Raw genomic sequence first — 26,430 nt, forward strand, 5'->3', positions numbered from 1 at the left:
GCCAGGCAGGAATTGTTGCTCAGGATGTAGCTCTCAACAAAGCAGCTACCCTTCCCCTAACACATGGACCAGAGCTTCCTAATCATTGCTACTGGGTGATGGGCACATGGGGATTCTCCTTTTCTCGCTACTTGTGTGCGTGCTGGAAGTTTTCCATGCTAAAAAGTTAAAAAAGTCAATCTCAAATCTGGCACACACCATACTGAATGAAAGAAGCCAGACACAAAACAGTACATACAACATGACTCCATATCCATGAAACTCTTAGGAAAGAGAAATCAGTCCAGTGACAGAAAGCCGATCAGGGACTGGGGCACAGGCACCTGGCAATGGCCAGGGGACAGAGATGTTTTATAGACTCAAGAGCTGGTGGTTTCATGGGTGAAGCCATTTGTTAAAATGCTTCAAAATGTATACATTAAGCAGGTAAATTTTAGGCTCTGTAAATTTTATTCTAATAACGTTGATTTCAAAACTGCACACAGGAATTCCCGTCGTGGCTCAGTGGTTAACAAACCCGACTGGCATCCATGAGGACGCGGGTTCGATCCCTGGCCTCGCTCAGTAGGTTTGGGATCTGGTGTTGCTGTGAGCTGTGGTGTAGGTTGCAGACACAGCTTAGATCCCGTGTTGCTGTGGCTCTGGCGTAGGCTGGTGGCTACAGCTCCGATTCAACTCCTAGCATGGGAACCTCCATATGCCACCGGTGTGGCCCTAAAAGACAATTTTATTTTATTTTATTTTTTTTGTCTTTTTGCCATTTCTTGGGCCACTCCTGCGGCATATGGAGGTTCCCTGGCTAGGGGTATAACTGGAGCTGTAGCTGCTGGTCTACAACACAGCCACAGCAACGTGGGATCCAAGCCGTGTCTGCAACCTACACCACAGCTCACGGCAACGCCGGATCCTTTAGTCCACTGAGCAAGGCCAGGGATGGAACCTGCAACCTCATGGTTCCTAGTTGGATTTGTTAACCACTGAGCCACGACGGGAACTCTGAGACAAATTTTTTTTTTTAAATAAATAAATAAAAATAAAACTGCACACAGCAGGTTGACATGGAGTGGCTGGGGCTGGGAGGAATCTTAGGTACTGTGTAAGTCCCTTCACTTTACAGGAAGGGAGCAGAGAGATTCAGTGCCTTGCTCAGGGTTTCACAGATTCTAACAGCAGGGACTTGGACCCAGCTATGTTCAGCATTTTCCTCTTAGCTCACTGCCTGCAATACAGGGTGGGGGCTTAAGTTCTGGAATCCCACGTTTTGGGGTGACAGCATTCTGAATCATTCAGTGAAACACCCACATCCCAGGTACCTGGGTACCTTAGCCTGAATCTGGAGGTACCAGCTGGTGGTAGGCAGGAGGAAGGAGTGGCTGAAGCTCCTAGCCGAGGTCTGGTTTATTTCCTAAGTCAGCTCAGCTGACAATCTCCACTCTAGGCTTATCTTCCCATCTCCCTACTTAAGGCAATGATCATATTTCAGTGTCCCCGTCACTCTGGACACCTCCTCACCTAGCTGGGCTCACACACCTGAAATACTCCATTGACATCCAAGCTCTGTGTTCCAAGAAAACCCCTCTGGGAGTGGAACAGGTCTCAGAAAGAAGCCTAATAACATGGAGGCTCAGAGGGGTTTGGGCCCGTGAGCCAAGCCTTTTCACTTTGAAGGGGCTGATGCTGATGTGGAAACGTAATGAACCTTCACAAACCCACTGTTTATTGGACCCCAGAATTCCAGAATAATGTTTGAGCAGCAAGCTGAGACCGAATCCAATTCTGATACCACCCTGGACCCCAGCACACACACGGAGGAGTAAACAGGACACCAAAGCCCCGAGATGCAAAACTGGGTTTCCAAGAGCTTCTCTCCTCCACGACAGATGTGCCCCTGGAGATTCAAGATCCTGGACTTGGTGGCTGGTGTGGGCGGAGGCGCCCTGTCAGCTTGCCGAGTGTCCCTTGGTGCCTGCACCCTTCAAAGAGCAAAAGCTGGCTTGAGAGCTGGAGGACCGAGCCCCTCCAAGGGTTCTTTTGGCTTTCACTTCGATGCACTTTACCCAGCCTCAGACCACTGCACCTCCGCTCCTGGCTGCGGGACCAGCCCATAGCCTTCTCTGCAGAGAGGAGCAGGAGGGCGCTGCTCAGCCTGCAGTGTGGCCCCCTCCCCCACAGGACCTTCTACAAGACTGGGGGTGGTGGGAAGTGGCTCCCCCGACCCACAGGGGCCTGACTGGGGCGGGGAGGGGGGGACGTGTCTTCTTTATGCCATTTCTCCCACTCTGGCCTCTAATGTTAGTCACTACGCCAACCTCAAGGTTCCCTCCCCAAGTCGAATCCTGGATTCTAGCCCATTGTCTGGTATTCCTCAAATATTTCATGTGCTGTATCTCCTCCTGCCATCTAAACGCCTCATGTCACATGGTGACGTGAACGTGTTTGGGGCTGTGGGGATTCCTTTCTACTACGTCAACTGTCAATGTCAACTTCCCCCTCCAGGGCTTCCTGGGGGCACAAAACACAAGGCATGTGCTCAGAACAGACCTATTAAAAAGAGCTGATGTGGATCCTGCCTTTCCCTTTCCCTTCTGTGCCTTTTCTCCTATAGCTCCCTCTTCCTAACCCTGCCTGATTTTCTCTGCCAAGTTCCAACAACCCTCGAGAACCTTCCCTGAGGGCTCCTGCTACTCCCCCCAGCCCCGACCCCTACATCAGGCATAGCCTGGTTGGTGCCAAGCTCCCAGGTAGGATCTTATATGCTAGTTTGGTGAATCCATGAAGGGGAATCCCAGCCTCACAGCTATCCAGTCATAACTAAAAAAACCTTTGGCGCGTAAAAAAATGCCCAGCCCAGGGCTCCAATTCCTCCCCTGGGGTGGGGGAGCCAGGGGCCCAAAGTGAGGCACAGGTGCGCCTTTCAGTCCCAGGCCACGGGGAATCTCCTGCAGTCAGAATTCTCCGATGGAGAACTCTCTCCTGCAGAGACAAAGATGCCCCACGAGGCTGTTTAGCTCAGAAATACTCGGGAAGCTGTCACTGCTACCATTTCAGGGCTGGGGGACTGACAGCCGTCCAGCGGGCACAGCGAAAACACTTCTGAGATTGGAGGCAGGAACAGCAAAGGTGGTGAGCAAGTTTGCAGAATAAAAGGGGGATGGACCACATGGGGAAGCCTGGGGCAGGCGTTCCAAGGGGCAAAGGGCTGGCAGGGCCTCCTTTCTAGTCCTCCATTGGCACAGACCACTGGCTGTGCCAGACTTCAGCAGCGGGAGGCTCGCTGGCAGAGTCTGAATCGTGCTTTCCGCCAGTCTTCAGACACCTTTCTGCCCTGGAGTGGATGGGGGCTCCCCTGACCGCAAGGCGTCGTCCCTCTTCTGAACGCCTAGCCCCCCCGCCCTCATCCCTTTGGAACAGGAACACTGTCCAGTCCAACCACCCTCAGCTTAGACGCCAGCATCCCCAGCATTCTGTGTATCAAGGACTGTCCGAGTCGTTTCACATCTCTTGTTGTTTCCCTCCTCACGGCAATCCTCACAGTAGCTATTATTCCCCCCATTCTAGGGATCAGCGAACTGAGGCTCAGAGAGATGAGATGACTTTCCCGAGACCCAGCAGCCCCAGGGGGAACCTGGTGGCCTCTGACTCCACATCCCAGCCTCCCAACTTCGCCCCACCTCCTGTAGTCCTTAACTCTTGATGCTTGGAGTCGTGGGATAAGCGGAAGAAAGGCTTTCACAGGCTGGGTTGGGGGGTGGTGAATGGAGAGAGAGGAGCTAAAATCTGCTGAGGCTCTCTAGCGCACCAAACATCTTGCTTGTAATCTAGTTCTGTGGTCATTCTGTGAGCAGGCATTCGCAGCCCCATTTTACAGATAAGCAGGTCGGGGCTCAAGGAGGCCAGAAGTGAATTCCCAGGTTGACATGGCTAAGAGAGCAATTTTATTCCCACCCAAGTCTCCCTGGGGAGAAGGCAGTGCCCTGTCCTCTGTACCATGCCACCACCCGGGGCCAAAGACCAAGGTCAGGATCCTGGACCTCCAGTTCCAGGCCGTCCAGCCTGAGGCCAGCATCCTGGCACTGGGAGGGGCCTGCCGCCTCTCGGAAGCTAAGGGCTCTCGCTCTGACTTGGAGGCAGGCCAGTGGGATGTCCTCCCACGTCTGTGGGGACTGCCTGGGCCCCATTCCTGCTCTGCCAGGTAGAAGACAAGGACAGCTGCTCATGGTCACTGGGACTCTGGCTTCATGGTCTGCGCTGTCAGGTGGTCCCTGGGCTGGTGGGCTGGCTCTAGGGGAGGGGGCTGCCTGCTCAGCAGGGCTCCTCCACCGGCCGCTGAGTTGGTGAGGGTGTGAGGGGCTCAGGCCCACTTCCCAGTTTTCTCTCAGCACAGCCCAGTCATGCAGGAGCATGCAGGAAAGGCCTCCCTTGGGAGTCCTGCCATGCAGTGTGGACGGCTGGATGGAACAGATCATGAGGTTGAAAGGGGCCTCCGTGTCGCCGGGCCTGCGGGCTCACCTACCTGGAGAGACTCCCCACTCTGGAGGCCTTACCTTAAAGAGGGGTATTCACACTGACGCAAACTTGAAAAGAGAGAACACGTACACAAAGACAAGTTTACTTGGCCGGCATTTCCCTCATGGTGTTTGGCTTTCACTGAGGGCGGCTAGGCTGCTGGGAGGCAGACCTCCGCCTCCGCCACTGGCATCCCCCCGCCTCTTCCAGCACTAAAGCCCCAGGAGCCATAACCTCAGAGCCTCATGCTTTTTGAGGGGAGAGGGAGGAGTGCGCAGGAGAGAAGCAGGAGTGAGCAAAACCCCACGATCTACAGGGTCAAACGACACCCTTCAACCATGCCAAACGCGTCGCTTCTGCCCCCTATGGTCCCCAAGGAAGACAAGCCTACCAGGAACACAGAAGCTACACGGGCGCCTTCTATGGGCAGCACATGATGCTGCCATCTTGAAGCCCAATCCCCAGTGGGATAGACCCGTGAATTCCAAGCGTGAAGACGTTGGCCAGGATCAGAGGCCAGCTGGCTTTTCCACTCCCCCACCCGCCCACTGCCGTACACCCTCGCTCTGAGGCCAGCCACCCCCCGAAAACTGACTGGAGGGTGTGCTGGCACCAAGTCTCTGGTTCGGTGTTGATGGCACATCGCCTGTGCAAAATCAGTTGAGCATGTGGGTGGATAAAAGGTGGGCGGCAGGAACATAAAAGGGAGAGCGGAGGAGGGAGGACATACGAGATAAGATAGCTGGGAGGGAAGATGAGAGGGAAATCTCCCCGCAGAAGCAGAGGCCCCTGAAAAATGTCCTGGGGTGGGGTCACTGCGATGCGGTGAAAACCTGAAGGCAGGAGACCCAGTGGACTCCTGACAGCTGGTGAGTCAGGGCAGGGGTTAGCCAGGGAGGCTCAGGCGCCAGGGAGCAGGAATCTCAGCCTAGCAAACATCTCAGGAAGGCAAAGGCCTGGAGGGGACAGCAGTCAATCCAAGGGCTGGATGGAACCTGACCAGAGGCCAAATTCCAGCTTCGAATCTGGAAAATCTCCTCGGTGCTGTCTTTAGAGGGCTGAGGCTTCCTGCAGGGGGGATGGAAACCAGGCCTGGGAGCTGTGCTCCTGCCATCTCCTCAGCCCCCCGTGGGGGTGATCCAGGGACCCCAGCCTCCAGCGGAGCCAGCCTGGGCAGAGCGCAGGCGCACTGTGTCCTCCAGCCGTGGACGGGCTCTGTCTGGATCGGGAGCTCTGGACACCGGCCACTGTGTCCCAGTTCTTCTCCATTCCTAGACTGGATGACATGGACCTGAACCCGCCTCGTGACCAGAGCCCACCACCAGACAAGACTGATTCCTTCCCAAATCAGGCAGGATGCCTCCTGGGATGCTCAGATTTGGTATGGCCCACCGAGCAGTGGAGGGCAGCTGGGGGATGGTAGCATTCTAGGGTGAATCAACAGAGCAAGTGAAGCTAGCCTCCAACAGAGGAGACCTGGATTTCCCTGGTGGTCCCAGGCCCTCGAACAAATGCCCTGGGGACTGCCATCCTGACGAGATCAGGGAGTCTGTGCTCCCCTTTCCCCCCAGAACACATGTCCAGGGTCTTCTTCTGGCCACCACTGAGGTGTGTGGCTCATAGACCTGTCCCCTTCCTCCCCTTATCTTGACGTGATGTCTGTCCCTAAGATCTAAGATGCTCACACTGTCCCTGGCTGCTTGTGACCCACCATCTTAGCCACTTGTTCCCAAGTCAGGCTCCAAAGCAGTTGTCCTCCCTCTTTCCATCAAAATCTTTCTTTCCCTGCTCTCCTGGGAGGCCATCGAAGGTGTTCGCAAGTTACGTGACACCTCAGGCCCAAGGAGAGCCTGTCCTGTGTTGGAACTCCCTGCCCCGTGAACAGAAGGTGACTTCTGTGGGGACATCCCTCAGCTTCCTAGAGTCTCACCAGTGGCCGCTTGTGTGTGGCTGTCGGTTCTGTCTGTGGATGAGGCCGACCCTGCTTTTTGGAGTTCATCTGTGGCTCACGGCTGGCATCTTAGCCAGGCAGGCCCCACACCTCCAGGGTGAATCCTGAGCTGGTTAGAGGGCATGGTAGCTTATGAACACCCATGGGAGCTTTCACACTGGTCCTGCAGGGCTTTCAGAGATGGGAAATACAGTGTGTCCATCACTGCAGGGGGCTTCGTGTGTTATACACAAGCCCGCAGGTGCCTGGTGCCACGAACATTTTCTCACCAAAGTGTTTTCGGTTAAGGGAAAGATTTGGGACACCTTTCCAACCTGATAGCTAGATGAAGACTATTCCTTTCTTTTCTAATTTTACCATTTCTCCAGAGTGGAATCTCTAGTCCCAAGAATATAAATGTGGCCAGAGATGTAATAACTTGAATAGAGACAAGTTATTAGAACAGTCTGATAACTAAGAACTCAGTAAGGATCGACATTACAGTGCAGCTCCAAATGTGACCAGAAGCACGTCTTGTACAATGCAAGCTTCCCTTTTTCCTCTCCTTTGGATAGTCTCATTCTCTCCTCCAAACTGAATTCAAGCCAGCCAAATCAAAATCCTCTCCCCTGACCCCCCAAATTGTGCCGGCTGCCTCTGGAGGTCTGCGGGGGGGGTGGAGGCGAGTGGGAACATGCACAGAAGATGCTTTCCAAGGCAATGATGAGCTCAGTCTTTAGGAGCGCTGACTAAGACAGTTTTGAGCTTGGTGGGCACTCCTGGACGGCCCCTGGACGCCTACTTGAGCCCTTCAGCAAAAGAGGCAAGAAGAGTCCTGCCCTCTGGTCCCAGGTTGGGGCCCCTTGAGAGGCCTGGGAAAGGGGAGCTACAGGGCCCTTGTGCTCCAGGGGGAGAGGGAGTCCTGCCTGACCTCCTGACCCAGGATGCCCCCCCCTCCCCCCGCCCACAGGCAAACCTGTACTTCTGGCCAGGGACAGCCCTATAGCCGGTGGGCTGGGTCACTGCTGAGTCACGCTTCACTCTCCCCCTTTGCTCTGTATCTGGCTCCTTGTCCATCCCGCAGGCCACCAGAAACCTCGCACTCATCCTTCCTGCCCACCGCCTCGCTGCCCCCCCCAAAGCTGGGGAAGCCAGGGACTGCTCAATGGGGCTGCACTTGCCCTGGACTCAGGGCGGAAGCTCCAGTGAGGTGCCTTTGGTGTTGCCAGGGCTTCGGGAAGAGCTCTTGGAGAGCAGAGCCGTTCGGGGCTCCCGCTTTCTCCGAACAATCACCTCCACTGCATCTGAGCCGTGTTCTTCCACCGTTGTACCCACTGGGATACTCTTCTCCACGACTCCGTCCTTAAAAACCTCCTTGTGCCTTTTATCCTAAAGAGCTTCCAGAAAGCCTCGCTTCCATGTGCGCTCTCAACAAAGACGCCATGCCTGCCTCTGCCCCTCCCAGGCCCCTTCCCCGCTTCCCACCCCTTGCTGATGGTCCCCTGGGGCTTGTCCTCTCCAGCCTGCACCCCCAGGAGAGGGCTGCTCCTCCTGCCCTGCCCGAACCTCTGCAAGCCTAGTGTGGAGTCCTTCTGTTGACCTGGCGTCTAGAGTGTAAGTCATTCGGGAGACTTGCGCTGGCCAGCTGCTCCCTCCTCTCCTCCTGGGTTCCTGTTTGCTGGGCCTGGATTCCTCGCTCAGCTCTACCTCCCAGTTTTCTTGGGGTTGGTCAACTGAGATCAAACCTAAAAATACCACTTCACCCTCGGATTGGAGTCTTTAGTTTCTCCTCCGCTGCTTGGCCTCTGGTCTCCTGCTTCCCCTCGCTTTGACTCGGGCAACTTGTTAGTTCATCTTGTCCTTAAAGACTGCCTGCAGGGACCCTAGGGGCCTTCCAGCAGGCAGGCGCTGCGGCGAGCCCTGTCCCAAACCCACAGCACGGGCTGGGTACAGCTGGCCCCAGAGTGGGTGGAGGGTGACGTTACCAAAGAAAGAAGGTCATCCTGAATCTAGCCTGTTCCACGCTGTGTGCCAGGCAGAGAAAATCATCAAAACCAAGGAGGAAGAAAATGAGGACTGGTGACAGCACGGAGTGTCCAGGGACCGGCCCCCTGCCCTGCTCTCGGCTGGCCAAGGCCTGGACCACACCCTTCAGCTGAGAGTTACCCCCCGACATGAAAGATTTCTGAGAATCACAGCACTCCCTGGCACCCCTCCCTAGAAAACTGGACTGTAACGGATTTCCTCTCTGATGATGCCCAAAGCACAAGAGGGTCTTTTCTGTACTTGGACGTGAGGGAGGAGGGGTCCTCTGGCCAACATGTGGGTGACTAAGGATGGACTGGATGATCTCAGGTCCTCCCTGCCCGAGCCCTGAGCCCCACCACTCCGGGGCTCTGCCCAGCAACTTCCTATGTTACACAGCCTTCGTCACTCCCAGGACACTAGCCAGCGGGTTACCCAAATTTTCAGTCCGAATGATTGCCTCCCTGGGCTAGAAGCCAACAGGATTAAAAATGTCCCGCTTCAAATGCACGCACACACACACACACACACACACACGCACACACGCACGCGCGCGCTCACACTCTCTAAGGAAAGCACCTTCCGGCAGAGGGTCACTGCCATGACCCCGTCTTTGCTCTCTGAGTCCAGCCCGGACTCGACAGGCCCATCCCTCTTTGCAGCCTCTGAGCTTCAAACCCCCTTTTGCACAGCAGCCTCCGACAGGCGTCATTACAACAGGCCCGGGAACCTGGAGGAAGTGTGTGCTGAGGCTGGAAAGAGGTCAGAAGGGAGAGCCGGCCAGGGAAGGCGGAGGCGCGGCCTAAACACAGGGCCTCTGAACACGGTCAGGCCCCAGACGGTGCCACACGGACAGACCTCCTCAACTGCCCGCCTCCGAGGCCCTGCTGTCCGCTCTGGGACAGCTCCACAGGATGACTGCGACTATTATTCAGGTAATGTTTTCCTCTCACTTGACTCATTAAAAAAAAAAAAGTTTCTCTATCCAGAAACCTTCTATCTCTACCACACGTGGAAGACTAGTATCCCTTAGAATTTTGGATCAAAATAAATCTGTGTTCAAATCCGAAGGGTTCCTCTGTGTCCCACATCAAATCGCCACCTTGGTTCCAGCTTTGGGTTATGTATTTGCCACAGGAAATTCCCAGAGCCAATGAGACTGTCTCTTACGGGGCCTCTTGGCCACCTCCTGCCCTCATCATCTTGGTTGTAAAATGTGCCCAGACCCCTCCCTCTGCGCACGGGAACCAGCCTGCCCCTCGGGGCCTACTTACAATTCGAGGTTTGAAGGGCGGCTTGATCTTCTTCTGCTCCAGGAGCACCCAGTCGATCTCCTTGAAGAACGGGTGCTGCTTGATGGCATCCTCGCCGTTCTGCGCCGCCACACAGCCCAGGCGCTTGTGGGGGTTCTTGGTCATGAACTGTGGGGACGAGGACAGAGACAGAGTCAGTGACAAAGGCCGGGCTGGCATGGGCTGTCCGGCAAGATGGAAGGCGGCCAAGGCCACATCTTCAGCATCAAACTCCCGAACCTGGTTTCTGGACTTTCAGGGGCTCTGTGCCTCAGGCCTCTCTGGGGGACTCACTCCACACCAGCCATCAGTCTATGCCCAGCATATACACGCGTGGACTCATTTCATCCAAACACAAGCCTCTCAGTTGCTCTTATTAGCTCTAATTTCTAGGTGAGGTACTTGAGGCACAGAGAAGCTAATTAATTTGGTCAAGGTCAAACAGCCAGCAAGGTATCAAGTCAGGATTAGGAACTCAGACTCTTTCTAACCCCCTGATTCACCCCAGGCTCTTGAGTCATCTCACTGGGGAGACTGAGGTCTGATAAACTCACATCATGCGGCCCCTGGTCCTTTATGGGATAAGGAAAGGAGATCAGATAGTCATGTTAAGGTCAATTATCAAAGCAACCTTCTCATCTTTCCTTTTCCTGGACCTCGGCCCTCCTACTTAAAAAAAAAAAAAAAAAATTTGATTTTTTTTAATCTCTAGCACAAAATCCCACATAGATCAGCAGATAAATAAAAACAGGAAAAAAAGACAGACTGATTGCTTCTCAATGCTTGTTCGTAAAAATCACACTGATGTGTTTTATACTTTTTGGCTGGTGTCTTACCTCACACGCCCAGGTACAATTATTATTCCTATTCAATGAATCAGTCCTGGTGGCAAATATTAGTTTAACTGAGCAGATGCGATCAGTGCCGCTAGATGGAAATGTGCATGCATGTGTGTCAGGGACCGAGTGTTACATTTCATGGGGTGAGGGCTGCGTCTGGATTTAAACAAAGGAACTTAAGAGGACAAATTATAACCCAAAGAGATAAATGACAGCATTTCAGGCTGCAGGAGCAAGGGCGATTCTCCTAGGCAGGGAGAGCCTCCTACTGACTCCTGCCTGGTATCTCTGAAAGCAAAGCACCTGGGCCCCCACTAAATGGTACTGAGGCAGGAGAGCCACAGATAAGAGAATGAAGGGGTGCTGGGTACCTGGGGATCAGGAATGGTGCCGACTCACTTCATCCTTCTAATCTAACAGTTGGTAGGGGTCACCCCTGATTCCCGTAGCCCACAGGATAAAGTCCATATTCCTTTCGTGTGGCACACAGAAACTACTCAGTCTACTAGCCAGTCACTCTTTCTGGCCTTCTGCATCCTTTACTCCCCTGGTCGAAGGCCCCTCTCCAGTCCCTAAGCATCCTGAAGACCAGTCAAGAGGCTGCCTCCTCTGGGAAGCCTCCCCAGATTCATCCCTCTGTGGGAATCTGAGACATCATGCTTCTCGCTTATGTAAATTATAACTTGTCTAAACATCTCTTCCCTCTGGTGAGCTCTACAGCATACGACTCTTCCTAGCACCTGGCTCAGTGCCTGGCTCCCATTGTGGACTCAGTACATTGAGACAAGTGAATGGGGGCTTGAAAGGCTGGGCCTCAGGGCCCAGTGCTGAGGAAGGGAGCAGCACCGCTATATACTGTTGCACAGGTTGTGCACTGTATAACTCTATGACGCAAAGGGCTTTCTCTACAGTTCTAAACGTAGGCAGTAGCCCTCAGAGACATAGTTCAGTGGCCAAAGTCATGGAAAACCCGGCCTGGTCCTAGAATCGAGTGACAATGTGAGGAAGTGAAGTGTTCCAAGGCCAAGGGAGCAGAAGACTTCTCCTCGCTTCCCCAGCTCTTCCTGTCCTCCCACTTCTGGAAGGGGAAGCAGCAGGGCTGTGGATAAACACACAGGTTTTAACGTCTCAGGAAGCTGACCCTGAGCCAGAGGCTCTGCTCTTTTCCCAGAGACTTCATCCTCCCCAGCCAGCTGACACAGGCACAACCTCTTTCTTCTGAATCTCTGTGGGTCACAGTTTTCAACCTCTGTGCTAGTGACCTTTGGGTTTGGATACTTTGTGGTTGGGGCTTGTCCTGTGTGGCGCAGGATATTGAGCAGTGTCCCTGGGATGTACCCACGAGATAACAGTAGCACCCCCTCCAAGTTGTGACAACTAAAAACATCTCTAGACAATGCCAAAGGTCTCTGGGGGATGCAAGGGGGGCAAAATCACCCCTAGTTGAAAACTGTCACTCTCAGTCATCCATAAGGCGAGGGCCCACCTGGGGGGCCAGCAAGGGAATCACAGGAAGCTGTGTCAGGCTGATGTTTGGGGCCTGGGGTGAGGGACTGGCTCTACTGGGCGTATTCTGCTGCCTCCAGTGCTCAAGAGGAGCCAGCATGTGGCATAGTGTCTGGCACACACTGGATGCCCAATACGTGTTGAATAAATGAAAGAGTGAATAAACCTACTACGTTCACTTTCTTCACTGCTCTTATCCCAGAAGCGACCGCATATGGATGGGTCTTCTCTATACTGCCCACCTTCTCCTGCTGGATTGCAAGCTCCACATGGCAGGGAGGAGGCTGTTACATTCGCTAATGTTACTTAGAATCTAGCATAATACCTGGCACACTGGAAACACTCCACACGTAGTCATTCATCGAATCAATGAACAGGAGGGAAGGAAAGAGGAATAGAGGAGGAAGGGAGGGAAGGAATGAGGAGAGGGAGAGGAGGGAAGAGGAAAGGAAAAATGAAGTGCAGAAAGAAGCAACGTCTTCTGATGCGGCATTTTCCGAAATAGGGCACATGTCCCTGACAGACTCTAGGTCTTTCTTTTTACCAATTGCATGCGATAATTTCTGTCATTCAATGTCAGCTAGTGGTACTGATTTTCCATATATGAGAGTGATATGACACTTCTTTGTAAATTACATATAATTGGGTAGATGTTGGGACACTATTGAAAAAACAAAATAGGAGAAATAAATCACCATGGCAGGTGTCAGGCGATGGCCAATGTGAGTGTGGCATGCCGTCTCTGACCTTTGGGGCGTTCTGATGGGCAAAGGGAGCCAGGACTATAAGCCGAGGGTTAGCAGGCACTACGAATTTTCAGCTGTGAGGGACTCTCTGTAGGGGCGGGGACAGTCTCTCTGTCACATGTGTGAATTCAGTGTGGCCACGGGGGTCTTGAGTGGATACTTCTTTTCCGACCAGTGATGCTGTCGCGGACAGGGAGGCACAGTACCCTCCCCGCTCCTCTGCTGTTTCTTCCGCATCACAGGCCCGGAGGAAGACAGGTGGCCCCGGGTGGTGGCAGGTCAGGGAGGAGGGTCCAGTCCTCAGAGTGAGCCCAGTGTGGCGGGGGGTTGGCCCTGGCCCCTCTGGAGCACTTGGAGGACACACGTGTGTTCAGAGTTTCCTCAGGAAACACAGACATCGTGTCCCTTTCCCACAAGAAGAGCAATCTATCCCCACCCCCCACTTCTCAGCAGCAGCCCCTTGCAATGGGCCTGAACCTCCCCGCCCCCGCCACCCGCGGTGACCGCCCTCCACTTATCCATTCAGCAGCAGAGGTGGGACAGAGAGGCAGAGGGGGAAAGGAAGAGGGGGCGTGGGGTGGGGGGAGGTGAGGCAAGGGGAGCAGAAGGCCGTGAGGGTCAGTGACTCACAGCCTTTAGGATGCTGACAGCTTCCTTGCTGAGCCAGACCGGGTAGAGTACGTCGTCGTGGAGGATGGACTCGAATAGATCGTCCTCGTTGTCGGCCTCAAAGGGGGGCTGCCCGGCCATCATCTCATACATCAGCACCCCCAGGGCCCACCAGTCCACTGATGGGCCGTACTCCAACTCCTGCAGGATCTGTTCGGGAAACGGGAAAGGTCAGGGATGGAAGGCTGCCCCCTGCTGCCACACCTGTGCCACGCACGCCCGTGGGGAGGCGCACATCGTTATGTCCAGCTTGTTCCTCTGTAGAGCGGAGCCCACGAACGCAGAACTGGGCTCTACGTCAGCCAGCTGAGTGAAAACGGAGTTTGGGAGGCTATGTTGGGGGCCAGCATTCCAAAGTCAGCACCCACAGTCTGTCTTCCGGGGGAACAAATTGCTGCTTCTTGGCTTGAGCACCAAGTGACGTTCCTGACTTGGACCGAGGGCCACGTACAAAATTGTGCATATTTTGGACACTAAAATTGGAGTGAGGGCAGCAAATTCGGGCCTCCCATGGCACACTCAGCCCAGCGCTTGGATCACTGAGTGGAAAGATGAGGAGGATCTCAGTCCTCTTTAAATGGTGACAATACTGAATTTACCGAACCCTGTGCTCTTAGATAAGAAGCTAGAATTAGTTAATTTCCCCGTCCATTTGTGTTCTAATCATACAGAACCACTACGCTCTTTTCTGCATTTTCTGGGAACCCATCTCCATGGTTCCTCATGACTTGTCTAAGGATTCACTGATGAATCCTCATTTGCTTGCCTCTAGGAAGCCCCAGAGACCCCTTCTTTTCAGTTGAGGCATTTCAGTAACACTGTTGCTTGCAAGCGACCAGTCAAATCTTCTCCTTGGTTGCCTGCTGCATCTTGTCTTAGACATGGGCGGCTTCTCTTCTCTATGCTCTCTTTGCCCCTTTCCCTTTTCACCCTCTGACCAAGTATGTGGCCTCATTGTCACTTAGGTTAAATGTATGACATTAGGCCGAATACTCCACGCTATCAGCTTGGTGCAGAATGACATGTGAGGACTGTCGTTTTACAAACGGAACCAGAATTGCAATGCACGAGAGGAATTCTACCCTGAGTCAAGAAGCTGCAGAACTTTTTGAAAAGCCAGTAACTGCCCCATCATTTTTTTTTTTCCCCTGCAGCACTGACCATGGGCTATAAGGAGATGCAAGACCAACCAGGATGCATCCAGTTTCACCCCAAGTTTGGCATTACATTTTCTGGGTGATCGCAAGCCAGTCACTTGACTTCCTCATTTATCAGAAGAGGCTCAGGTTCTCAGGGTAACCTCACAAAACCAATTAAGGTGGAAGTTTCTGAAAGCCCCTTGCAAAATACAAAGCTCTATATAATAGGAAGGTGGTACTGAGTCCAATTTTTCTTCTGCAAAGTCTCCATGTATATAATATCACATGTAGCAGGTCGATGATGTGTGCTCAGTTCAGAGTTGAAATAATGTGGAGCTAAGCAAGGGCTCATGAGGTTTCCATCCCACAATGATGTTTTCCTCTTATCGGTCAGAGCAGGACTAGGCATGGTGCTGCCCACCAACAGGAGGGTGGGTGAGAGGACATTTCTGGTTGCCCTCAGTGCTATAATTCCATGAAGAATTCCAAAAAGTGAAGTGGGAGGGGGAGGGAAAGCATGGCTGGAGCATGGGTCCTCAAAGGAGGTGTATTTCAAGGACTCCCCCTAAAATGGCAAAGGCCACTCCTCCTTGTAGGACACTTCAGGCAGGTAACTTCTCAGGTAACTTGTTCTAGAACAAAGCTCCAGCTCAGTTCTCAGACTCCAAGATGGAAGAGGAGGCTGAGCCTGAGTATGTGGGCTATCCAGGGGTCCACTCAAAACATCCTTCTAGGAGTTCCCATCATAGCTCAGCGGAAATGAATCAGGCTAGCAGCATCCGTGAGGACACAGATTCGATCCCTGGCCTTGCTCAGTTGGTTAAAAGATCCAGCATTGCTGTGAGCTGTGGTGTTGCTGTGAGCTGTGGTGTAGGTTGCAGATGAGGCTCGGATCTGGCTTTGCTGTGCTGTGGCGTAGGCAGGCGACTAAAAGTCCTTATTCAACCCCTAGCCTGGGAAGCTCCATATGTCGCGGGTACAGTCCTAAAAAGACAAAAACAAAACAAAACAAACAAAAAAACACCCTTCTAGAGGTTGTCGTTTGCTGGGGATTAAACAAAAAGATGGGCAGAAGCATTTTGAAAACGCAGCAAAAATGTGCATATTTTGGGACTCCTTTGAATTTAAAAAGAAAAGGAATGTGAACCAATGTACCAACTTTAGTTTATTTGGGGCTGGTAACCTGCTTGGTCTGGACCTTTTAGTCTTCTGGCCCTGTGGTCAGCTCATGGCAGCTGTAAGGTCAGAGCTATAGGCCCCACTGAGGAGCCAGCCATGCTGCTCTGTCGCAAAGCCACAGCCCACGCCTCCCTCCACCTGGAAAGACCCAGCGCCCTAGCCTGGCTCACCATGGTACCACCTACAAGGTCATGGCTATCACTCATCTCCTCCAGAAAGCTTTCCTAGATTTATTCAACCTTTCTCTTATCCTCTGACATCCTTAGAGCTTTGCCTGCTCCGAAGATTTGAGAGGCACTTTCCGCTATTACTGTGATTTTAGTTACTTTTTTCATGGTCAACCGTCCCCCCGGGGCATCTGTAAGCCAGCAGAGGGTAAGGACTCTAGCCTTTTTCCGAATCTACCCCTGTGACCACCCAGTTCCAACATTCAGGGTTCTGGCTGCCATGCATGCCCTCTGCGTGTGTCTTCCTGGGTGTGCTCCCTTCCCTCCTGGCTCTGGGGGTCCTGGTTCTAGGGTAGCCTCCCCCCCACCCAGCCTTGGGGAGGTGACACAGCTGGGTCTGTGCCTCCTCGGTGTGGGGTAGGGTAGAGGGCCTCCAGGTGGCCCTGTGTGTGCTCAGACAGGATGGTGCTGGAAGAACCATAGGGCAGCCCTGCCCACCCTTCCCCAGGCCCCTCCAGAGCCTTCCTGTTTGGGGTGGCATCTTTCATAAAATTCCTTTTAGGCTTGGCCCTCATTATCTACTCCCTAATCGCCTTGTCATGGATGGAGCTGGTGAGAAGGGCAAGGCTTCACACGCTATGGGAGGGCACCTGGGGCAGCAGCCAACCCCTTGATGGGTCGGGGCTGGGGTAGAAGAGCACCAGGCGCCACCAGGGCTGGTCACTATGTGCTGGGGAGTGGGGGCTGGGTGTGGCAAAAGGAGAGGGGGTGCCACAGGGGTCAACCAAGGGCATGTGGTGGGAAGAGAAGCCTGGGGCAGAGCTCATGCCTCAGAAGGTGTCTGTGGTTTCAGGCTTAGCTGGGCGCTTCACAGCCCCTCCTATCTGAAGACAGGCTTATGCTTTCTGAAGCATTTCCACGCCCTAATCTCATTAGATTCTCCAAACAGCTTGATGAGGTGGGTAGGGCAGGAACTGATTGTTAGTCCCATTTGAAAGATGAGGTACTTGAGGGTCAAAAACATTTTGTGCCTTGATCAAAGGTCACACGGGGGGGGGGGGGGGGGGGGGAATGAGTGGCTAAATCTAACCTGGAATCTCAAATCTCAGGACTGTGTTCCCCCCCCCCCCCCCCCCCGCCACCATGTGACCTGACAATGACAGTGACAATGATGGAGCCACCACTGACCCAGCACTTGCTGTGGGCTGGGCACGGCCCTGAATGCTTCTGAGGTATAGTTCCATTCAATCTTCCCAAGGGCCCTGGATAAAGGCAGCAATACCCTTACCAGCTGTAAAGTGCCTACAGTAAGACCACTGGCTGTTTGTTGTTTCACATGCAGCGGTAATGCCTCATAGCTGGCGCTTGTGTAGAAGGGGAGGGAAGGGTGTGTGGGCCCCACTATAGACAGAGACCAGAGCTGCCCATTGGGAGTGTCACCAATGGATTGCCTTTCATGAACGTTGCATCGGTGTTTCATTCATGATAAAGTGAATATTGCCTTGGGCTGGGTCCTTGACTAGGACACTGGGCTGTCAACCCTTGGACTCTGGCATCGATTTGCAGGGGGCCTGGAACCAAGCATTCTGATGCTAGAGAGTGAATAAGGAGGTGGTGAAAAAGCAGGTCCCAGTGGAGAGCTCTTGCTTTCAATGAGTTCTCCATTTCTTGAGTCTTCTTGCTAAGGAAATATACTAGTAGAGGCAGACTGAATTCTCTGCCCTTCAGATGTTTTAGAAGATGAATGTTCCCATGAGAATTTACCTATTGCCATCCTCGCCCTTCAACTGGCCCTGCAGTTTCCCTGCGTCTCGTCTGGGCTGTGAAAAGCTTCGACTGTCCTTCCCTCACTCTCTGCCGTCTGACCAACCCTGCTGCTGCCTGTCTTCTTCCTGGGACGGGTCTGATGATGGCCCTCCCTCCACTGGGAAACCCTCAGTGAGCCCACAGATCCTACAGCATAAAGGCCAATTTCCTTGGCCCCTTTTCTTCATCTTATTCATTCCTACGAGCACCAGCAAATCCTCTGCTCTAGCCACACTATCTTCCTTTCTAAAAAAGGCCAAGCCTGTTCTCATCCCCTGCTCTCCGCTGATGTTGAAGCGTCATGAGGTCTCATTCCTTTATTCATTCAACAAACCATTACCAAGAGCCTGATGTGTGTTCCGGAGCCCGGGGTACCCAGATTAGAAACATAGCCCCTGCCTTAAAGGATTCAGATTCCAGGGATGCTGAACCTCCTCCTCTGCCCCACCCCGACTCTGGAGCCTTCCTGTTGTTTTCAGGAATGCTCCCCACCCCATCCCACCAAAGGAAATCCTGCTGATTCTTTACAACCCAATTCATCCACCAGGTGCTCCGAGAAACCTTCCCTGATCCCTGAGGTTACCATTGGTGGTGTGTACCTATTGATTTTTCTTAATTAATTATTTACTTATCTGTCGCTCTCTCTAGACAAAAAGTCGTTTTAGGAGAACCACGAGGGTCTTAGTCAATTCTTCAGCCCCACATTGCTTTGTGTCTGGCAGGTGCTCAAACAATGCCCGCTGGAAGGAAATGAAAGCTGACTGTGCTAAGCTCTACCCAGCACAGACAATGCTTAAAGGGGACTGGTACTTCCTTCTCATCTCACATGTGTCATAACCCTCAAGAGCATTTTTTGTCTTTTTTTTTTTTCCTTTATTTTTAGGGCTGCATCTATGGCATATGGAAGTTCCCAGGCCAGGGAGCCACAGCCACAGCCACACCAGATCAGAGCCGTGTCCACAGCTCACGGCAATGCTGGATCCTTAACCCACTGAGTGAGGCCAGGGATCGAACACGCATCCTCATGGATACTAGCTGGGTTCATTACCATGGAGCCATGACGGGAACTCCAAGATCATTTTGATTAAGTAACTATGACAGACTCTGTCTTAACTCTGAATCATATCACACTAGGTATCTCTCAGTTTAGGCAAGATCGACCTGGAGAAACTCAAGGCAAACCAATATTTTATGATGAATGAAACACCTAAGCAATTCCATGAAAGGAAACCCATTGGCGAGGCTCACTAAGAACATCTCCGATCTCCATGAAAATAGGCCTGGGCACTTTCCTCTTCTTGCTCAATCCTGTGGACCCACTCTACAGAATCACTGCTACCTAGAAATGGCAACTAATTCTTGGTTTTCCTATAGGCAAGTTAGAACCGATAAAGCTAATTGCTGCCTTCATCAATGGTGCCCTTTTATTCTGGTTCAAAAGAAGTGCAAACGATGATGCAAGTGAACAAACATCTCTTGGTCCCAGTGTCCTTGGTAGTTCTGGATTGGTACCAGAGAGGATGCTCAGGGAGGGAGGGCCTGGTTGGGTTGGGGGAGTGGCTTGTCACTCTCAGTTCCCCATTATCTCCCCATCACCCCCACTTCCTTACGGAGAAATTGGCAAGCCTCTGACATTTCCTTTTCTTTCTGTTCCCTGGAATCCACCCTAGTTTTTCAGAGCCTTCCCCCAGTACCACTAGATGACCTGGCGCAGGGGGATGGAGTCAGGCCTCGGCCCTGGCAGCAGGAGGAGGCAGCCCTTTGCCCACAGTCGTACCTCGGGAGCGATGTAGTCAGGAGTCCCGCAGAACGTGGTGGTGGTCACGCCATTCAGAATCCCTTCCTTGCACATGCCAAAGTCGGCCAGCTTGCAATGACCTTCTGCATCCAGAAGGATGTTGTCCAGTTTCAAATCCCTAGGAGGCAGGCCAGAAGCACATGGTTAATGCTTCACCCAACCCAATGTGGCCTTTCTGCGGTGGAGAGATGGGCAGATCTCAGGGAAATCTGCCAGAGAAAGGAGAGCCTTCAAGGAGACTTGACCTGACACCAGTCGACCTCAGTCCAGGGCTCTCGCCCACAATGGCCAACCGCCAAAGGCGCCCCCTATTCAGCTCAACATCAGGGAGGCGCTTCTGTAACCTCAGGACTATCTCAACACTGCTTTGGTTTAAAAGAGTTGGTAACTATTTATCGAAGCCCAACCATACGCTGAAATTCATATTATTTGGATTTTCTTTTTTTTGGTCCTTTTAGCACCACATCTGTGGCATATGGAGGGTCCCAGGCTAGGGGTCAAATGGGAGCTGTAGCTGCCAGCCTACACCACAGCAACGCGGGACCCGAGCCACGTGTGCGACCTACACCACGGCTCACGGCAACCCACTGAGCGAGGCCAGGGATCGAACCCGCAACCTCATGGTTCCTATCGGATTCATTTTCACTGCGCCATGTCAGGAACTCCTGGATCTTGATATGAGAGGGAAAAAAAGCAACTAATGACCCTCCCTTTATGAGCTAACCATGGGGATCAAGGAGGGAGGCGACTGACAGATTCTGGCATCAATGAATTGGATAAAACCACGTAAGAATCAGGTGCTAGTTATAGAGTACCAGCTCTTGTGAGCTGTTGCATTTCAGCAGGGGCCACCCCTGCTGGCTGGGGCAGGCAGGGAGGGCTTCCAGGAAACAGTGACTCTCAAGAAAGGCTTGACTAGGTGTCAAGGTCTGGATAGAACATGAAAAGAAGGAGTTCCCCTCGTGGTGCAGTGGTTAACGAATCCGACTAGGAACCATTAGGTTGCGGGTTTGATCCCTGCCCTTGCTCAGTGGGTTAAGGATCCAGCATTGCCATGAGCTGTGGTGTAGGTCGCAGACACGGCTCGGATCCCGTGCTGCTGTGGCTCTGGTGTAGGCCGGCAGCGAACCTCCATATGCCACGGGAGCGGCCCAAGAAATGGCAAAAAGACAAAAAAAAAAAAAAAAAAGAACATGAAGAGTAAAGGTGGGAGGGAGAGAAAGGACAACACAGTAGATGCAAAAGGCAGTGACGAGACCAGAGAATTGGGCCCCAGTAAATGGTGAGGCCAGGCAGGTGTGCTGAGACCAACCATAAAGACCCTAGAACACCAGGAAATTGACGCTGAGGACCCGAGGGCAGTTGGAGCCCAGGCTGCCTGAGCACGTCTTTCTAAAATCAGTCTCCAGGGGTCCAACAGGTTGAGTGGGGAGAAGGGTCTGGTGCAGGAAGGGTGACACACTCATTGCAATAACCGAGCTTTACAGAGCCCGGTGGTTCTACGCAGTGAGCGAGGCCACGGGGCATGCCAGCCTCAGCCAGTGCAGTTCCCACGTGGCCTGTTTCACAGTTTGGGGTTCCATGTAAGATCTTGTATAAAATCTAGGGTTCTGGGTAAGAATTCCCCAAACAGCCAAGTCTACACATTCCAGACACGTCCCCCAGAAAGACCCAGACTGTTGGATGGAGGTCCTACCCCCTGGGTCTCTTTCAGCAGCCAATCTGGGGTGGGAGGTCTGGTGAAGAAGGCCGATTCCCCAGCACACAGAGCAAGAGGGGCCTTTCTCACAAGCCTGCTGGCGTCAGGACGTGAACTCCAGCCACCATCAGGAATCCAGGCCTGAGCGCAGAGGTGGGGCAGGAAGCGCTCTGGGGCTGGCCTGTCTTGCACCCGAGGCCCCATTTCCGTGTCCAGCTGGGACTTCTTGAGAGAAGGGAAAGCATATGAAATGTGCTGCTCTCAGCAAACGCTTGGGAACTGCAGAAAGAGGAGGGCGCCCGACCCGCTGAGCCCCTGCGACCCGGGCTCCCCAGTCCCCACCCTGGTCACTGCATGTGGTCAAGGCTCGGCTCTGGCTGGGGTGGGGGACCAGTGAGGTGAACACGACTTGGGCACAGGCAGCCTGGGGTATAATCACGATTGGGCTGTGGTCCTGGTGCTGGCACCTGCCTGGTCTGGAACCTCATCTGTCAGGTTAGTACCTGCTGGTGTGAAGGGTTAGTGTGATGAGGTATGTGAAGGTAGCCAGTCTTTCACGCCCTTACACCCCCTTCCTTCATGAGGACACTGAGAGGGAGCTGGGTGCCCCACCAATGTTTGCATGGTTGAGAAGCTGCCCCATGACCTTGCTGAGTTAGGTCTCTCGCACTTGGCCACAGCTGCCTTTCGACCCACACACCATGACTGTCATGGCAACACTCATGCTAATAGTGAGGACAACATGTGGAAAGCCTGTTCTGAATAGGCCTGAGAGTTGGGAAGGACACTGCATGACAGTGGCAGAAACAAGCACAGGGAGCTGGAAGACGGTAAGGGATTTCTGTAAGGTGACAGGGTGTTGGGGGACAGAGACTTGAACTCAGGTCCTCTGCTCTGAGAGCAGGCATCCTGCCTCTGTGTATTACACTCCTCGCCTCTTGCCTCCTTGGTGGGGGTCGACTTTCAGGGCCAGCCACCAAGCCCAGCTTTATCAAGGACCCCATGTGCCATTATTCAAAGCACTCTCTTGTAAAGCCCTTGTTATGTCATAGGAAAGACTCCTTCTCACTGGTATGAATGGAATAGATTGGGAGGTCCAGAAGATTCTGAGCCAGCCTGAACCTTGTCCTCGTCCTGAAACTTGCAGCGCAGTGTGTCCTGCTCACCAGACCCAGCCTTTCCTTCTGCTTAGGGCTCCTGCTCAGGGCAAGAGAAGGGGGCATGGAGTTCCTGTGGTGGCTCAGTGGTTAACGAATCTGACTAGGAACCATGAGGTTTCGGGTTCGATCCCTGGCCTCCTTCAGTGGGTTAAGGATCCTGTGTTGCCGTGAGCTGTGGTGTAGGTTGCAGCGCGGCTTGGATCATGCATGGCTGTGGCTGTGGTGTAGGTCAGCAGCTGTAGCTCTGATTTGACCCCTAACCCAAAAACCTCCATATGCCGCAGGTACGGCCCTAAAAAGACAAAAAGACAAAAAAAAAAAAGAGAGAGAGAGAGAGAGAAGGGGGCATGTCTGATTTCTCCTCACCTCTCGCTCTTCTCCACTGCACCTGCCCTGCTCCCTGGGGAGAGAGGCCGCTCCTGCTGAGGGCCCAGGGTGGCCATCAGCTACCCTTCTGCTGTGGGGAAAGAGGCCCCAGACCAAAGCATCTCAGTCCCCTGTCCTATCGCTGATGCATGAAATCTCCCTCAGACTCTGTGAACTCCAACTCCGCATGGAAACCAAGTCCCAAGGAGGAGTTAATGACACATTCCTTTCCTTTGTAACGGGAAAGATAAGGGCAGCTCGAAAGATGCATGTGCAGAAAGGCCATTATTGCGACTTTATTTCTCAGCAGGGTGTGTGTGTGGGGGGGGGGGGGGGGGTCTTCAGTCTCATTGAGAAGAAAAACACTAATATCTTTGGAACCAAAGCATACTGTCCCCAGCACTCAGTGACTTGCTAACGGGGTTTTGGTGGACGGAGCGCTCAGGGAAGCCCGGAGCCAGGCTTTCCTGGGTTGAGAGAGAAAGGATGAGAGAACAGCCTTCCCTGGGGTGGGGAGGGGGTGAGGCGGCGGAAAGAAGGTGGTCTCCCTGAAAGGCTGCTCCCCTGCAGCAGCGGCTGAGGGCTGTGCTCTGCTTGCGGGTTCCCACCCTTCTCTTCCCCGCCTTTCTTCTTCCTATTCCTGCCCCAGGATACCTCCACCTGTTGGCTTTGAGTGCTGCCTCCTCCCCAGGGGTCCCCAAGCCTCCCTGGGAAGAGGGGTCAGGGACAGTCCACTCCCAGCCTTGCCTGCTCTGAGGCCTCGCTTGCAAGGCGGGACAACTGGGCTTTTCTTTTTGAAAGTTCCCTGACAGACAGGTCATGTTCCCGCACGTGGGGCATGTGGCTGCTACTCCCTAAGCTTGTATTCTGACACCCTTGCAAAGAGGGGCTCTTGCCTAGAATTAATCCCTCGCGTCTCAGTCCCCAAATACAAGGCCAGGGCACCTGTGAGGACTGAGGCCTTCTTTAAGGAGTTGCGTTATTTCTTAAATAATAGGGAAAAAATACAGCAACAATCCTTTCTCTCAATATGAGTCAACTTATTTGTAATTTCATTCAACATTTTTCAATAGGTAACACATTCATGTTTCAGCTCATAAAACTGAAAGTGTAAAAGGGTACGTCATACACATTCTCCTTCCTGCAGCTCTTCTCCAGACACAACTGCTTTTTATTCATTCCTTGTGTATCCTCCTGGCCATACTTCATACATAAGAAAATGTGAATATAAATTCATTTCCCCGCTTTTAACTGAATGGGAGATTATTACATGCACTCATTCATGCCTTATCTTTTCTATGTATATATTGGGTATACTGGAGATCTTTCTGTCTTGGCACATAAAGAGCCTCCCAATTCTTTTTTATGGTTGCATAGTACTCTACCATACTGGGGGGGCGGTCATTTAAGATGCTTCCAATATTGTGCTATTATAAATATTACTGCTATATATGCTTGTACATAAGACACCTTGTATGTATCTCCTAAAACTTTCTAAATCAGAACAAAAAATGTGGATTTTTGATAAATGTTATCAAACTGCCCTCTTGAGAGGTTGCACAATTTTTACCTCTGTAAGCAGCATATGACAGCTCCTACTTGTCACCATGGTATGTTCTCAAGTTTCTAGTAGTTTGATAGGCAAATACAGTCTCTCAGTATATGCCTAAGTTTCAGCATTTTTCATATACTTAAAAGTGTTCTATATTTTTTCTGCAAATTGTCTTCTGCCCATTTTCCTCTTGTGGGTGTTTGTGTTTTATTGATTTTTACGAGTTCTTTCTGTATTAGGAAACAATCTTTGTGTGGGCTAAGAATTACAAATACTTGTTCGAGTTTACTCTTTGACTTTTGACATTGCTTACGTTGGTTTTTGCCAGGCCAATATTATTTTTTAATGTAACTGAATTGATTTTTAGCTTTATGGTGTTTGGACATGGTGTTTTAATTTGAAAGGCTTTATTTTACCCATTCCAAAGTTATAATTCTCCCAAAGTTTCTCCCTAATACATTTATGCTTTTATAATCATGTCTCTGATGTAATTGGAATTCATCCTGATAAAAGGTGTGAATTATACAGATCCAACTTTGTTTCCAGACATCTAGTAAATTGCCCCAATCTCATACGTTGAATAGTTCATCTTTTCCTCTTTAGTTAAAATTCCACCTTTATCAAATATTGGCCTTAAATATTCATATATATTTAGATTTATTTCTGTACTCTTCATTCTGTAACACACATATCTACCATACTTATAAAATTATTGTAGGTTTATAACATGTTTTAATAGCTGGAAGGCTGGTCTCCTTCTTCTTTTTTTCCCCTTTTCTTTTTATGGCCGCACCTGCTACATATGGAAGTTCCCAGGCCAGGGGTTGAATCAGAGTTGTAGCTGCCAGCCTAAGCCACAGCCATGACAACACTGGATCCAATGTTGCTGTGGCAATGCCGTATCCTTAATCCACTGAACCAGGCCAGGGATCGAACCTGCGTCCTCACAGGGACGTCAGGTCCTTAACTCCCTGAGCCACAATGGGAACTCCCCCTTTTTCTTCTTTTTCAAAATTTATTGGCTACACTTGCTTGTTTATTTTTCCATATGAACTTTAGAATTATCTGTCTAGTTTTTTTTTTTTAAATGCTTAGTGATGTTTTTTCTTGGGAAAATGTTTAAAGTTATAAATTAACTCAGGGAGAATTGATCTTTCTAGGATGTTGAGTCTTCCTATTCAATAATATTGTTTGTCTTTCCATTTGTTCAAGTCTTGTCTGTGTCCTCTAGAAGCATTTTTAAATTCTCTCCGAGAGATCTTGTATAATTTCCGTTATATTTCATGGCAGCTGATGGTTTTCCCAGTACTCATTCTCACTTTCTTCCTTAGTGAGAGAATGCTGATTTTTGTTTAAGCCACACGCATAGTGATGCTGCTCTAAACTAGAGTTCAAAGGCTTCTTTAGAGCTGGATGTGGTTATTATAGAAATTTCTAGCCAATTAGATGAGTAGAAAACTCCTTAAAAAGAGCCTTACTCTTCTTCTTCCTTCCTTCTTCCATCCTATTGCTGGAATGAAGATGTGATGCCTGGAGCCATGGCAGCCATCTTGACTATAAAGACAAGGACCAAGACCCAGGTGAGTTATCTACCCACCTCCAGATAACGGTTATATGAAAAAGAACAAAACCTGTAGTTTATCTGAAGCACTGTTGTATTGGGTTTGTATATCCATTGCAACTGAATCCACGTTTAAATATTCCAAGTTATATTTCAAATTCCTATTGTAAATATGGTCTTTTCTTCCATTTTTATCTATCAGGTTGCATATACACCTAGTAGCTATTGATTTCTGCTAACTATTCTGTGCCCTGCCACTATACTTAATGACTTTTATTTTTGTTAAGGAATTTTCCAGTTGATTCTCCTAGCTTTTCCAAATCATCTGTAATTAGTGATCATTTTTGCCTCCTCCTTTTCAGTGATTATATTTCTATCTAACTTATTGCTTCTCATTGTGTTGATGAGAGAGCATTAAGAACAATGCTACAGAATACTGGTGATAGTTCCTTTGGTAGTCCCTGATTTTAGGGGGTCCCCTCTCCTAGCA

General features: G+C 51.5%; 1 protein-coding gene across 2 annotated transcripts in view; it reads right to left on the reverse strand.

Moving 5' to 3' along the window:
- PRKCE (protein kinase C epsilon) overlaps positions 1–26,430 on the reverse strand; it is a 514,416-nt gene that overhangs the window by 15,353 nt on the left and 472,633 nt on the right. For both annotated transcript variants that reach the window (XM_047782147.1, XM_047782148.1), the window contains 3 exons: positions 19,582–19,720; positions 13,475–13,663; positions 9,736–9,882 (listed from right to left, as the gene is read on the reverse strand). In XM_047782147.1, the coding sequence (XP_047638103.1) occupies positions 9,736–9,882; positions 13,475–13,663; positions 19,582–19,720 (475 nt within the window). The remainder of the gene's footprint in view (positions 1–9,735; positions 9,883–13,474; positions 13,664–19,581; positions 19,721–26,430) is intronic.

This window comes from Phacochoerus africanus, chromosome 5, assembly GCF_016906955.1.
Source record: "Phacochoerus africanus isolate WHEZ1 chromosome 5, ROS_Pafr_v1, whole genome shotgun sequence".
NCBI lineage: Eukaryota > Metazoa > Chordata > Mammalia > Artiodactyla > Suidae > Phacochoerus > Phacochoerus africanus.